This window comes from Pseudophryne corroboree, chromosome 9 (assembly GCF_028390025.1).
Source record: "Pseudophryne corroboree isolate aPseCor3 chromosome 9, aPseCor3.hap2, whole genome shotgun sequence".
Classification (NCBI taxonomy): domain Eukaryota; kingdom Metazoa; phylum Chordata; class Amphibia; order Anura; family Myobatrachidae; genus Pseudophryne; species Pseudophryne corroboree.
In genome coordinates this window covers 139,792,161-139,808,140 of record NC_086452.1, presented here as the reverse complement: position 1 = coordinate 139,808,140, position 15,980 = coordinate 139,792,161, and the positions used below count along the sequence as shown (strand labels likewise).

At 49.1% G+C, this 15,980-nt stretch overlaps 1 protein-coding gene across 2 annotated transcripts in view; it reads right to left on the bottom strand.

The window, feature by feature from the left end:
- The window catches only part of LOC134957726 (holocytochrome c-type synthase), a 78,359-nt gene extending 62,585 nt beyond the window's left edge, over positions 1-15,774 (bottom strand). The window contains exons 1-2 of one of the 2 annotated variants that reach the window (XM_063939836.1): positions 15,730-15,774; positions 15,242-15,435 (exon numbers count right to left, since the gene is read on the bottom strand). In XM_063939836.1, the coding sequence (XP_063795906.1) occupies positions 15,242-15,435; positions 15,730-15,743 (208 nt within the window). In that variant the 5' untranslated portion in view covers positions 15,744-15,774. The remainder of the gene's footprint in view (positions 1-15,241; positions 15,436-15,729) is intronic. The other variant, XM_063939840.1, reaches the window with a different exon arrangement.
- Positions 15,775-15,980: the final 206 nt, after the last annotated feature.

Genomic DNA, 15,980 nt, shown 5'->3' with positions numbered 1-15,980 from the left:
ACAGTGAGCAGTTAGTCCACTATTGCCGTGCAGCCTATTCGCTCCCTGGGCAGGAGGGGGTAGAGAGAAACGCAAATGTGATGAAGGGGGGAGACATAACCACCGCTGTAACTGGACGGGAAACAACACCGCAGCTGTGATTGGAGGAGCGAGTGGAGACATGTGATTGGAGGGGAGACTTAGCCACGGCTGTCATTGCGAAGGGGAGAGAAAGGAACAGCCGCGGCTGTGATTGCGAAGGAGAGAGAGAGAGAGAGAGAGAGGAATATGTGTGGCTGTGATGGGGGGCCATGGAGACAAAAAGCCACAGCTGTCACTGGAGGGGGGGGGGGGTAGAATTCCCACAGCTGAGATTGGGGAGGGATGGGGAGACATAGCCGCAGCTTTGGGGGTGGGGGGGGGGGGGGGTAGAGAAAAAGTCTCAGATGTGACTAGGCAGGGAGGGAGAGGGTAGAGTAGTAGAGAAAAAGTCTCAGATGTGACTAGGCAGGGAGGGAGAGGGTAGAGTAGCCACAGCTGTGATTGGGGAGGGATGGGGAGACATAGCTGCAGCTATGATTGGGGGGGGGGGGGGGTGGTAGATAGCTGCGGCTGTTATGGGGGGTTATGGCGGAAAGAAATAGCCACCGCTGTGATTGGGGAGGGGGAGAGATAGCCGCAGCTGTGAGGGAGGGGGCGGTGGAGAGAGAGGCTGCTGTGGGGAAAGTCTTCTATGTGCTGGGCTGCTGCTGTGTGTGGTGCCGAGCACAAGGAGCTGTCGGACAGCGGCTGCAGCAGGAACGGGGTTTCAGGTAAGTGCAGTACTGTGACTATGTGGTATTATGTGTAAGGACACTGCTACTGTGGGCATTATGTGTGCCACTACTACTGCGGGGTATGTGTAAGTGGCACTATTACTTTAGGCAGTATGTGTGGCATTAATACTGTGACTGTTATGGGTAAGGGGCACTACTACTGTGGTCTATGTGTAAGGGGTACTTCTACTGAGGGTGTTATGTGAAAGGGGCACTACCACTGTTACCCAAAGGGGGGCAGGTACTAATTGCCCGGACATGATGGAGGAGCCTGGGTCCTTTGTCGTCCCACTGCCCCCCTTACCTGTCAGCAACAGCAGCTTTATTCTCCAGCCAGCACGTGCTGCTGTGTGCCGGCTGGGCTTAGCAGCAGCAGTCTCCTCTGCGTGTACAGGGGGGTAGGTGTTAGGGTCTCCTGCCCTGTGCTGCCACGTCGTCATGGCAACCGGGAGACAAGTGCTAGTGGAGTAACCTGAGCGCAGCTGATACTCCGGTTCGGGTCTTTTGCTGTGCAGTGGTTATAGGCTCTGTGCACGGCAGGGGATCCGGTGCTGGTTTTTGTGCTCACAGTCTGTGAGGTCTGAGTGGGGCGTGGACAGCACCTGCTTTATAAGGCCTCTTTTCAGGGTAAGCAGATGCTGCTGAATCTTTGTTGGTTAGTCAGTTCATGAACGTTAGCCAGTACTGTGTAGCTTTGTATTTGTTTGTTGCTTACTGCAAATAGGCCTGGGAATTTGGTATTACACTCTGCCAATCCAGACCTAGCAGTAAGACTGGAGTCAGTCGTTTAGCTTGCTGGGGTTCTGTTACTACTCTGTGAACTTAGCAAGTTTGCGGCTGTATTCTAAGACTTGCCTGTCTAATCCTGTCTCACTGTGCTAGGTGTCAGGGGTCAGTTTAGTGGCAGTAAGCTAAAACCTGTGCACTGCAAGTGAGAATTTGGATTGTGGAGATTCTCCTTGTGTCTATCATTCCATCTCTGACCAAGGAGTTTACTGCCACACCCGTTGGTAACCCTTTAGGGTTTTGCTGTTGCCCTTAGCAACAGCATTTCGGGTACTCTACGTATTAAAACACAACATCTTGCTTTTTCCATCTTAGCAGTTCTAATACAAGGGAGATACCCAGTTCCTTAGCCTCTGGGCTTCTCTGTTCACTTTGTGTGTATTTTGTTACCCTATCACCTTCTGTGTACGTTATGTCATATCCCCCAGTTTGTCTGTGAGTCCATCTGTTTTGCATAACAGTTCAAACACCAGTACATTCCTGCAGACACTGGAGTGCATAACAGTTCTGACACCAGTACTTTCCTGCTGGCACTGGTGTGCATAACATATTCAGCAGCCTAATACTCCTGTTGAAATTTTGTGGGAATATGGAGCATACCCCTCAAAATACGTTGCAACAGGTGGTCGATCAGGTGCAGGTCCTGACTCGACAATTTAATGATTTGTCCATTAAAATGCACACCTCCCAGGCTGCTGGCGGAGCTCCCGCAGCAGCAGCACCTGCAGGGGTTAAGGAGCCGAAAGTAAATCTCCCGGATCGTTTTTCTGGAGATCGCTCGCAGTTCTTTTGTTTCAAGGAGAGCTGCAAGCTATACTTCTGGCTTAGGCCTCAGTCTTCTGGGTCGGAGATTCAGCGGGTGGGCATAGTGATTTCCTTGCTACAAGGAGACCCACAGGTCTGGGCATATGGGTTGCAGCCTGACTGTCCGTCGCTTAAAAGTGTTGATGCTTTTTTTACGGCACTGGGCATGTTGTATGATGACCCTGACAAGACGGCCTCAGCCGAGGCTCAGATTTCGATCCTTAAGCAAGGGCGCAGGCCAGTTGAGGTTTACTGTACGGAGTTTCGGAGGTTGGCCCATGATACCCAGTGGAATGACCCAGCCCTGAGACACCAGTACCGAAGAGGTCTTTCTAACCAGATAAAGGACCAACTGGTACAATATCCCTTGCCTGATAGCTTGGATCAGCTCATGCAGTTATCCATCCGGGTGGATAGACGGCTGAGAGAGCGTAGGCTTGAAAGGGAGACTGAGATTTCCTTCCTTCCCAAGGGAACCTCAGACTCTGAGGAATTTTCTGAGGAGCCTATGCAGATTGGGGCTACCCGCCTCTCCTCGCGTGAGAAGACGCGGAGGAGACAGCAGGGGTTGTGTTTGTACTGTGGGAATAAAGGTCATGTGGTAGTATCATGCCCAGAAAAGCCGGAAAACTTCAGGGCCTGAGGGTGATGGGAAATATCCTGTCAGGCCAGAAGTCAGAATTTCCCAAGAAGACTTTTATCATTCCGGTGACCTTGAAGATCCTCGGTCAAACTGTCAAGACTGAGGCCTTTGTGGACAGTGGGGCCGACGGGGTTTTTATGAACCGCCAATTCGCCCTGAAACACTCTGTTCCCTTAGTACCCTTGGCATCGGAAATTGAGATTTGTGGGTTAAACGGGGAACCATTATCCCAAGGTAAAATTACCTCTTGCACTAGCCAGATTTCTTTGTTTATTGGAGCCACACACTCTGAAAAATTGTCCTTTTATGTGACTGTCTGTACTTTTGCCCCATTGGTGTTGGGGTTACCCTGGTTAAGGGCCCACAATCCTCAATTTGACTGGGTCTCTGGGGAGATTCTTAGTTGGGGTACTGATTGTTTCAGGAGTTGCTTGAGCCTTCCAGTCAGGCTCTCGCAGCTAAGTTTGCCAGGATTGCCAGGGTGTTATGCAGATTTTGCGGACGTGTTCTCCAAAAAAGTTGCAGAGGTACTACCTCCCCATCGCCCCTATGACTGTGCCATTGATTTGTTGCCAAATGCTAAGCTTCCCAAGAGCAGGTTGTACTCCCTGTCACGTCCTGAGACTCAGGCTATGGCAGAGTACATTCAGGAGAACTTGGCTAAGGGATTTATCAGACCTTCACAGTCTCCAGTTGGGTCGGGGTTCTTCTTCGTGGGTAAAAAGGACGGTTCGTTGCGACCCTGCATCGACTTCAGGGAATTGAACCGTATCACGATTAAAAACTCATACCCACTGCCTCTCATTTCGGTCTTGTTTGACCAGCTTCGTACTGCCACCATTTTTTCTAAGATTGACCTACGCGGTGCGTACAATCTAATCCGAATAAGAGAGGGGGATGAATGGAAGACTGCCTTTAATACCCACTCAGGGCATTATGAATATTTGGTGATGCCTTTTGGGCTCTGTAATGCCCCGGCAGTCTTCCAGGATTTCATGAATGATGTGCTCAGGGAATATTTGGATAGATTCTTAGTTGTATACTTAGATGACATCCTAATCTTCTCCCATTCCCTGGAGGAACATCGGAAGCATGTACGCTTAGTCCTCCAGAAACTCAGAGACCACCGGCTTGGGGCAAAGCTGGAGAAGTGCGAATTTGAAGTTCAGCAAATCGCATTTCTAGGATATATTATCTCCCCAGAAGGTTTCCAAATGGAGGGTTCCAAGGTACAGGCAGTCCTGGATTGGGTGCAGCCCACTAGTTTGAAGGCGCTTCAGCGTTTCCTGGGCTTTGCGAATTTTTATAGACGATTTATCGCTGGATTTTCGTCTATAGTGGCGCCCTTGGTGGCACTCACTAAGAAAGGGGCGGATGTTGCTCACTGGTCTTGTGAGGCTAAAGCGGCTTTTGCCCGTCTCAAAAGGGCATTTGTTTCGGCCAAGGTGCTGCGACACCCAGATCCAGAGCGTCCTTTTGTGGTGGAGGTGGATGCCTCTGAGATGGGTATTGGGGCAGTGCTTTCTCAGATGGGAGTGTCTGATAAACGCCTTCATCCCTGTGCTTACTTTTCCCGTAAATTTTCGCCTGCCGAGATGAATTATGACGTGGGTAACCGGGAATTGTTGGCTATTAAGGATGCACTCGAGGAGTGGAGACACTGGCTTGAGGGGGCTAAGTTTGTGGTCTCAATTCTCACTGACCATAAGAATCTGGCATATTTAGAGTCAGCGAAGCGTCTCAATGCCAGGCAGGCACGATGGGCTTTGTTTTTTGCTCGCTTTAATTTTTTGATAACATATCGCCCTGGGTCAAAAAACATCAAGGCTGATGCGCTCTCGCGGAGTTTTGCTCCAATCCAGGAGACCACCGAGGAGCCGTTGCCCATTGTTTCCCCATCATGTATTAAAGTGGGCATTACCCAGGACCTCTTATCATTAGTCCTTAGAGCACAGGAGCAGGCTCCTCCAGACCTTCCGGTAGGTCTTTTGTTTGTGCCTCCTAGGTTAAGACAGCGAGTGTTCCTGGAATTCCATGCCAAGAAGTCGGCAGGTCACCCGGGTATTGCCAGAACTCGGGAGTTGCTATCTAGGGCGGTGTGGTGGCCCTCGGTGGCTAAGGATGTGGATCAGTGGGTTCGGGCATGTGACATCTGTGCCCGAAATAAGACTCCTAGAGGGGTTCCTGTTGGCCCATTACATCCACTCTCTATCCCATCTAAGCCATGGACCCACATTTCAATGGATTTTGTGGTGGACTTGCCCAAATCCTCGGGGATGACAGCCATCTGGGTTGTCGTTGACAGGTTTTCGAAGATGGCGCACTTCGTTCCACTGGTTGGGCTGCCATCAGCCAGACGCCTGTCTGAATTATTTATGCTGCATGTTGTGCGTCTCCACGGGTTGCCACTTGATGTGGTCTCTGACCGCGGATCCCAGTTTGTGGCCAAATTCTGGAGGGCATTTTGTTCCGATCTCCAGATTTCTGTCAGCTTGTCGTCAGGCTACCATCCGCAGTCTAATGGGCAGACTGAAAGGGTGAACCAGTCCTTGGAGCAGTTCCTCAGGTGTTATGTCTCCAAGTGTCAGACTGACTGGGTTGCTCATCTGTCCATGGCGGAGTTTGCCTATAACAACGCGGCTCACTCTGCTACAGGGATCTCTCCCTTCCTTTGTGTGTATGGGCATCATCCTAAGGCCAATTCTTTTGACCCCGTGGACTCCACGCCTGGTGGTTCCTCTGTGGTTTCGGTCCTTAGAGGTATTTGGCGGAAAGTGAAGAAAGCCCTTGTGTCTGTGTCATTAGTGACCAAAAGGGTTTTTGATAAGCGGAAAAGACCCTGCAGCTTCAAATTAGGAGACTTCGTCTGGTTGTCTACCAAGAATTTGAAGTTGAGACAGCCATCTCATAAGTTAGGGCCCCGGTTCATCGGCCCTTATAAGATCACCAGGGTTATCAATCCGGTGGCATTTCAGTTAGATCTGCCCCGTTCTTTGGGTATCAATAAAACATTTCATTGTTCCCTTTTAAAACGGGCGATTAGTAATCCTTCTACCAGTGGAAGACCTTCCCCTCTTCGGATACGTGGCCAGAGGGAGTTTGTTGTTGAAAGGATTCTTGACTCCAAGGTGGTTCGGGGTCGGCTGTCATTTTTGGTGCACTGGAAGGGGTATGGCCCGGAGGAGCGGTCGTGGGTGCGCAGTTGTGATCTTCATGCCCCCAGACTGATACGCTCTTTCTTCTCGCAGTTCCCCGATAAACCCGGTGGTAGGGGTTCTTTGACCCCTCGTCAGAGGGGGGGTACTGTTAGGGTCTCCTGCCCTGTGCTGCCACGTCGTCATGGCAACCGGGAGACAAGTGCTAGTGGAGTAACCTGAGCGCAGCTGATACTCCGGTTCGGGTCTTTTGCTGTGCAGTGGTTATAGGCTCTGTGCACGGCAGGGGATCCGGTGCTGGTTTTTGTGCTCACAGTCTGTGAGGTCTGAGTGGGGCGTGGACAGCACCTGCTTTATAAGGCCTCTTTTCAGGGTAAGCAGATGCTGCTGAATCTTTGTTGGTTAGTCAGTTCATGAACGTTAGCCAGTACTGTGTAGCTTTGTATTTGTTTGTTGCTTACTGCAAATAGGCCTGGGAATTTGGTATTACACTCTGCCATTCCAGACCTAGCAGTAAGACTGGAGTCAGTCGTTTAGCTTGCTGGGGTTCTGTTACTACTCTGTGAACTTAGCAAGTTTGCGGCTGTATTCTAAGACTTGCCTGTCTAATCCTGTCTCACTGTGCTAGGTGTCAGGGGTCAGTTTAGTGGCAGTAAGCTAAAACCTGTGCACTGCAAGTGAGAATTTGGATTGTGGAGATTCTCCTTGTGTCTATCATTCCATCTCTGACCAAGGAGTTTACTGCCACACCCGTTGGTAACCCTTTAGGGTTTTGCTGTTGCCCTTAGCAACAGCATTTCGGGTACTCTACGTATTAAAACACAACATCTTGCTTTTTCCATCTTAGCAGTTCTAATACAAGGGAGATACCCAGTTCCTTAGCCTCTGGGCTTCTCTGTTCACTTTGTGTGTATTTTGTTACCCTATCACCTTCTGTGTACGTTATGTCATATCCCCCAGTTTGTCTGTGAGTCCATCTGTTTTGCATAACAGTTCAAACACCAGTACATTCCTGCAGACACTGGAGTGCATAACAGTTCTGACACCAGTACTTTCCTGCTGGCACTGGTGTGCATAACAGTAGGATTGGAGTGATCACACTGATCATGCCACCCCCCTCTGGATTGCCCTTTGCTGAAAATACTTTTCTCTAACGTCCTAGTGGATGCTGGGGACTCCGTCAGGACCATGGGGATTAGCGGCTCCGCAGGAGACAGGGCACAAAAATAAAGCTTTAGGATCAGGTGGTGTGCACTGGCTCCTCCCCCTATGACCCTCCTCCAAGCCTCAGTTAGGTTTTTGTGCCCGTCCGAGCAGGGTGCAATCTAGGTGGCTCTCCTAAAGAGCTGCTTAGAAAAAGTTTTTAGGTTTTTTATTTTCAGTGAGTCCTGCTGGCAACAGGCTCACTGCATCGAGGGACTTAGGGGAGAGAAGTGAACTCACCTGCGTGCAGGATGGATTGGCTTCTTAGGCTACTGGACACCATTAGCTCCAGAGGGAGTCGGAACACAGGTCTCACCCTGGGGTTCGTCCCGGAGCCGCGCCGCCGACCCCCCTTGCAGATGCCGAAGATGGAAGAGGTCCAGAAGCAGGCGGCAGAAGACTTTTCAGTCTTCCTGAGGTAGCGCACAGCACTGCAGCTGTGCGCCATTGTTGTCAGCACACTTCACACAGCGGTCACGGAGGGTGCAGGGCGCTGGGGGGGCGCCCTGGGCAGCAATGTATAATACCTTTTTTATGGCTAAAAATACATCACATATAGCCCCTGGGGCTATATGGATGTATTTAACCCCTGCCAGGTCTCAGAAAAACGGGAGAAGAAGCCCGCCGAAAAGGGGGCGGGGCCTATTCTCCTCAGCACACAGCGCCATTTTCCCTCACAGAAATGCTGGTGGGAAGGCTCCCAGGCTCTCCCCTGCACTGCACTACAGAAACAGGGTTAAAACAGAGAGGGGGGGCACTGATTTGGCGATATGACTACATATATTAAAATGCTATAAGGGAAAAGCACTTATATAAAGGTTGTCCCTGTATAATTATAGCGTTTTTGGTGTGTGCTGGCAAACTCTCCCTCTGTCTCCCCAAAGGGCTAGTGGGTCCTGTCCTCTATCAGAGCATTCCCTGTGTGTGTGCTGTGTGTCGGTACGTGTGTGTCGACATGTATGAGGACGATGTTGGGAGGCGGAGCAAATTGCCTGTAATGGTGATGTCACTCTCTAGGGAGTCGACACCGGAATGGATGGCTTATTTAAGGAATTACGTGATAATGTCAACACGCTGCAAGTCGGTTGACGACATGAGACGGCCGGCAAACATATTAGTATCTATCCAGGCGTCTAAAACACCGTCAGGGACGTTATAATGCCCATTTTACCTCAGTCGGTCGACACAGACACAGACACGGACACTGACTCCAGTGTCGACGGTGAAGAAACAAACGTATTTTCCTTTAGGGCCACACGTTACTTGTTAAGGGCAATGAAGGAGGTGTTACATATTTCTGATACTACAAGTACCACAAAAAAGGGTATTATGTGGGGTGTGGAAAAACTACCTATAGTTTTCCTGAATCAGATAAATTAAATGAAGTGTGTGATGAGGCGCGGGGTTCCCCCGATAGAAAATTATTGGCGGTATACCCTTTTCCCGCCAGAAGTTAGGGCGCGTTGGGAAACACCCCTTAGGGTGGATAAGGCGCTCACACGCTTATCAAAACAAGTGGCGGTACCGTCTCCACATACGGCCGCCCTCAAGGAACCAGCTGATAGGAGGCTGGAAAATATCCTAAAAAGTATATACACACATACTGGTGTTATACTGCGACCAGCGATCGCCTCAGCCTGGATGTGCAGCGCGAGGGTGGCTTGGTCGGATTCCCTGACTGAAAATATTGATACCCTTGACAGGGACAGTATTTTATTTTCTATAGAGCATTTAAAAAATGCATTTCTATATATGCGAGATGCACAGAGGGATATTTGCACTCTGGCATCAAGAGTAAGTGCGATGTCCATATCTGCCAAAAGATGTTTATGGACACGACAGTGGTCAGGTGATGCAGATTCCAAACGGCACAAAGATGTATTGCCGTATAAAGGGGAGGAGTTATTTGGGGTCGGTCCATCGGACCTGGTGGCCACGGCAACTGCTGGGAAATCCACCGTTTTTACCCTAAGTCACATCTATGCTGAAAAAGACACCGTCTTTTCAGCCTCAGTCCTTTCGTCCCCATAAGCATATCTGCCCAGGGATAGAGGAAAGGGAAGAAGACTGCAGCAGGCAGCCCATTCCCAGGAACAGAAGCCTTCCACCGCTTCTGCCAAGTTCTCAGCATGACGCTGGAGCCGTACAGGACCCCTGGATCCTACAAGTAGTATCCCAGGGGTACAGATTGGAAAGTCGAGACGTTCCCCTCGCAGGTTCCTGAAGTCTGCTTTACCAACGTCTCCCTCCGACAGGGAGCCAGTATTGGAAACAATTCACAAGCTGTATTCCCAGCAGGTGATAATCAAAGTACCCCTCCTACAACAAGGAAAGGGGTATTATTCCACACTATATTGTGGTACTGAAACCAGAAGGCTCGGTGAGACCTATTCTAAATCTGAAATATTTGAACACTTACAAAGGTTCAAATCAAGATGGAGTCACTCAGAGCAGTGATAGCGAACCAGGAAGAAGGGGACTATATGGTGTCCCGGGACATCAGGGATGCTTACCTCCATGTCCCAATTTGCCCTTCTCACCAAGGGTATCTCAGGTTCGTGGTACAGAACTGTCACTATCAGTTTCAGACGCTGCCGTTTGGATTGTCCACGGCACTCCGGGTCTTTACCAAGGTAATGCCCGAAATGATGATTCTTCTTCGAAGAAAATGGACGACCTCCTGATAAGAGCAAGGTCCAGAAAACAGTTGGAGGTCGGAGTAGCACTATCTCAAGTAGTTCTACGACAACACGGGTGGATTCTAAATATTCCAAAACCGCAGTTGTTTCCGACGACACGTCTGCTGTTCCTAGGGATGATTCTGGACACAGTCCAGAAAAAGGTGTTTCTCCCGGAGGAGAAAGCCAGGGAGTTATCCGAGCTAGTCAGGAACCTCCTAAAACCAGGAAAAGTGTCAGTGCATCATTGCACAAGAGTCCTGGGAAAAATGGTGGCTTATTACGAAGCGATTCCATTCGGCAGATTCCACGCAAGAACTTTTCAGTGGGATCTGCTGGACAAATGGTCCGGATCGCATCTTCAGATGCATCAGCGGATAACCCTATCTCCAAGGACAAGGGTGTCTCTCCTGTGGTGGTTACAGAGTGCTCATCTTCTAGAGGGCCGCAGATTCGGCATTCAGGATTGGATGCTGGTGACCACGGAGGCCAGCCTGAGAGGCTGGGGAGCAGTCACACAGGGAAAAAATTTCCAGGGAGTGTGATCAAGTCTGGAGACTTTTCTCCACATAAATATACTGGAGCTAAGGGCAATTTATAATGCTCTAAGCTTAGCAAGACCTCTGCTTCAAGGTCAGCCGGTATTGATCCAGTGGGACAACATCACGGCAGTCGCCCACGTAAATAGACAGGGCGGCACAAGAAGCAGGAGGGCAATGGAAAAAACTGCAAGGATTTTTCGCTGGGCGGAAAATCATGTGATAGCACTGTCAGCAGTGTTCATTCCGGGAGTGGACAACTGGGAAGCAGACTTCCTCAGCAGGCACGACCTCCACCCGGGAGAGTGGGGACTTCATAGGGAAGTTTTCCACATGATTGTGAACCGTTGGGAAAGACCAAAGGTGTACATGATGGCGTCCCGCCTGAACAAAAAACTGGACAGGTATTGCGCCAGGTCAAGAGACTTTCAGGCAATAGCTGTGGACGTTCTGGTAACACCGTGGGCGTACCAGTCGGTGTATGTGTTTCCTCCTCTGCTTCTCATACCCAAGGTACTGAGAATTATAAGACGTAGAGGAGTAAGAACTATACTCGTGGCTCCGGATTGGCCAAGAAGGACTTGGTACCCGGAACTTCAAGAGATGCTCACAGAGGACTCATGGCCTCTGCCGCTAAGAAGGGACTTGCTTCAGCAAGTACCATGTCTGTTCCAAGACTTACCGCGGCTGCGTTTGACGGCATGGCGGTTGAACGCCGGATCCTAAGGGAAAAAGGCATTCCGGAAGAGGTCATTCCTACCCTGGTCAAAGCCAGGAAGGAGGTGACCGCACAACATTATCACCACATGTGGCAAAAATATGTTGCGTGGTGTGAGGCCAGGAAGGCCCCACGAAGAAATTTCAACTCGGTCGATTCCTGCATTTCCTGCAAACAGGAGTGTCTATGGGCCTCAAATTGGGGTCCATTAAGGTTCAAATTTCGGCCCTGTCGATTTTCTTCCAGAAAGAATTGGCTTCAGTTCCTGAAGTCCAGAAGTTTGTCAAGGGAGTACTGCATATACAACCCCCTTTTGTGCCTCCAGTGGCACTGTGGGATCTCAACGTAGTTCTGGGATTCCTCAAATCACATTGGTTTAAACCGCTCAAATCTGTGGATTTGAAATATCTCACATGGAAAGTGACCATGATGTTGGCCCTGGCCTCGGCCAGGCGAGTGTCAAAATTGGCGGCTTTGTCTCACAAAAGCCCATATCTGATTGTCCATTCGGACAGGGCAGAGCTGCGGACTCGTCCCCAGTTTCTCCCTAAGGTGGTGTCAGCGTTTCACCTGAACCAGCTTATTGTGGTACCTGCAGCTACTAGGGACTTGGAGGACTCCAAGTTGCTAGATGTTGTCAGGGCCCTGAAAATATCGGTTTCCAGGACGGCTGGAGTCAGGAAAACTGACTTGCTGTTATCCTGTATGCACCCAACAAACTGGGTGCTCTTGCTTCTAAGCAGACGATTGCTAGTTGGATGTGTAGTACAATTCAGCTTGCACATTATGTGGCAGGCCTGCCACAGCCAAAATATGTAAATGCCCATTCCACAAGGAAGGTGGGCTCATCCTGGGCGGCTGCCCGAGGGGTCTCGGCATTACAACTCTGCCGAGCAGCTACGTGGTCGGGGGGAGAACACGTTTGTAAAATTCTACAAATTTGATACCCTGGCTAAAGAGGACCTGGAGTTCTCTCATTCGGTGCTGCAGAGTCATCCGCACTCTCCCGCCCGTTTGGGAGCTTTGGTATAATCCCCATGGTCCTGACGGAGTCCCCAGCATCCACTAGGACGTTAGAGAAAATAAGATTTTACTTACCGATAAATCTATTTCTCGTAGTCCGTAGTGGATGCTGGGCGCCCATCCCAAGTGCGGATTGTCTGCAATACTTGTACCTAGTTATTGGTACAAAAATCGGGTTATTATTGTTGTGAGCCGTCTGTTCAGAGGCTCCTACGTTGTCATACTGTTAACTGGGTTCCGATCACAAGTTGTACGGTGTGATTGGTGTGGCTGGTATGAGTCTTACCCGGGATTCAAAATCCTTCCTTATTGTGTACGCTCGTCCGGGCACAGTATCCTAACTGAGGCTTGGAGGAGGGTCATAGGGGGAGGAGCCAGTGCACACCACCTGATCCTAAAGCTTTATTTTTGTTCCCTGTCTTTTGCGGAGCCGCTAATCCCCGTGGTCCTGACGGAGTCCCCAGCATCCACTACGGACTACGAGAAATAGATTTATCGGTAAGTAAAATCTTATTTTTTTTACAATTAATTATTAGAAGGAGGCATGGCCACACCTCCACAATTGTGCCACACCCTCAAAAAAGCACCTGGGATCGCCATAGCTCTCTACACCCCTGGGCACTACTGCTGTGGGCATCATGTGGAAGTGGCACTACTACTGTGGATGTTATGTGTAGTAAGGGACACTACTGTGGGCATTGTGTATAATGGGACTACATTGTGTAGCCTAATGAGTACAATGGATACTACTGTGTCGCATAATGTGACTATGGGGCTCTACTATGTGGTGTAATATGAATCAGGGACACTACGTATGGTGTAATGTGAATAAGATTGTGCTACTGCATAGCGTAATTTGAATTGGGGATACTACTGAGTGGCCATGCCACACAATAGAACCCCTAATTCAAATAATGCCACACCCATCCTTGTGAGACCACACCCCTTCTTTTGCAGGCGCATGCTATCACTCTATTACATATGTAAGGGAGGGTGCAAATGTATAATTTGCAGGGGGGCGCTGAATACCCTAGCACCGGCCCTGGTACTATCAACAGTACATGGGAGGGGCAGGACTTAATAGGAATTTGAGTGGGAATAAAGGGGTTTATTCCTCGTTAACTTGGTGATTGCTCAGTCAGAACTTGGGATGTAGAGTGCTGTTTCCTTCCATGAATACTGTGAGTGTCACAAAGCGGGAACTTAAACCTTCTTGCTGCCGATTCACTGGCTTGCACATGCCAGCTGGTCAGTCATGTCAGGATTTTTTTGTAGCGGCAGACCGGCGCAGCAAGACGGCAGCTATCTTGCCTAAGGTCAGCTGATTAATTCCAACCATACAAAGCGTCTCTACGCTGCACATGATTTACATATCCAATCCACTGCTAGAGCTCCCTATTTAAACTGCTCCTTGCCACCTACACCTTGCCAGTTTAATAGGTCTCCTAGGACTCCTGGTCCCCTGTGGCAGAAGCCATTCCCAGTTCCCAAGCCTTAGCCTCTGAAACAGATACCTGCATTCTATAACTGAGTGCTTCTGTTCCTGTGGATTCAGCATGTATCAGCGCTTTGCATTCTGCAGCTAGAAGATACCAGCTGCTCCTGCTTTTTGCACCCTGCAGCTATACCTACTTGTTCCAGTCTGCTTCCAAGCCTGCTGCATGCAGTCTTCTCACTACATACCACCAGTACCTGAGCAACTACTGACTGTCCACGTTATTCAGCTGCTGCTGTAGATACACATTTAGTGTGTTCACAGACTGATCCATCCAGTATTTACTAAGCACTGTTTGTACTAAGTTATTAAGTATTGTTACCACAATAAGGTAGCATACTATATTCACCTAGATTTGCTCTCTCTTCTACAGTTCCATACCTCCCAACTTTAAAAAGTTGGGAGGAGGGACACAAAAGCACGCCTTCGTCGCGCGCCCAAAAATAGGGGATGTGGCCTCGCTGGTAGGGGGCGTGGCCTTACAGAAGTGCTGTGATCGTGGGTCACGCTCCCATTTTCATGACTGTGGGGGGCATGCCAAGCGCTCTGTGAGCTGCTGGCATGCCCCCTGTCCCTCTCTCCCAGTGAATAGAAGCTGTGCGCAGGCGTACAGCATCTATTCACTGCTGCTCTGCTTAGCAGAGTAGCGAGTGAGAGAGGGTCTCCCAACTGCCCCCCACCGCGGGACATTGTGACCTGCGGGTGGGACAGAAAAACAGGACTGTCCCGCCAGTTGAGAGGTATGCAGTTCCATATTGGTTAACTTAATAAGGAAACATATCATTCAGCCATCATCCTTCATTTATTCTAGCTATAGCCAATCCTGCCCTGTGTCCCCAGCTCTGGATTCGTTATATAACCAGAACCTGTCTGTAAGATTAGTTTTTCGTGTTGCCACTTTATTTTATTTTGTTGTGATTATACTGTAGTTAACATTTATGTACTAACTGCAGGTAAACATGTGACTTACAATTTTCCGTTTGCCGCTGTAACTATAGTTGTTGAAGACTTCATCACTATAACATACCTCCCAACATGACCCCCTCCAGGAGGATCAGAATGCTCTTAATTTATGATTGCCATCACCTGTGGTGAAACACCTTTCTTATCAATGAACCTGTTCAAAACAGGGCCTGGCAATCACAAATTAAGTGAAAAGTCCAGAGTTTTTTTTGTCCCTCCTGGAGAGGGTCATGTTGGGAGGTATGCTATTATGAACTCTATTGTTGATAGCTATTATTCTTTATAGCTCCCTTTCTCCAAATTAGAACTGCTGCCTTTCTGTACAGGTGGGGTCTCCCATTTAAATTACTAGTGTGATTTAAATATGAAGAACTATAATGCCATGTAAGATGGATGTTTGCTGCTAATAAATTGGCGCCTATTATATGCAGATGACTTACACAGGCCTGAATCGTCACAGAATGATGATAACCCCAACATATCTGGTCCAACAACAGCCATTCTTGCAAAGAGACATCTGCTTAGGTTGAAACATCTTCTTTTGCTCTTCTGCTCCTCAGGACGTTTCTGTACTCCCTCTGTCTTAGGCAGAGCCAGCCGAAGATCTTGGGAAACCTTAGGCATTGCCCCTCTCCTAACAGAAGCAACATTCAGCTGTTGAGTCAGATCATGGCATCGTTGAAAATGCATTTGTGCTGACTGACCTCACACCACCTACAAATAACTGGAGTGACTAAATACATCATTGCTCTCAGATCTACAGCTGTTTCCTCAGTATAGGACAAGCTAAGGGAATAAGTTGTTGATTTCTCATTTTCGTTTTCTTGTATCATCTATGCAGCACACTGCCATAAACCAGGGTGATCTTTTACGGACATGATTAAAAACGTCATTAAGTTCATCCTTAAGTTGTGGCATACTTGCCTACCTGACCCTCTCCATGAGGGAGAAAATGCTCTGTACCTGGACTCTCCTGGTAATGTATGATTGCCATCACCTGTGGTGAAACACCTTTCTTATCAATTACCTAGCTCACCACAGGTGATGGCAATCATACATTACCAGGAAAGTCCAGGAACAGAGCATTTTCTCCCTCATGGAGAGGGTCAGGTAGGCAAGTATGAGTTGTGGATCTCAGACAGGTAGATGTATGCCTTAAAATCTGTGTGTTTAATGTTA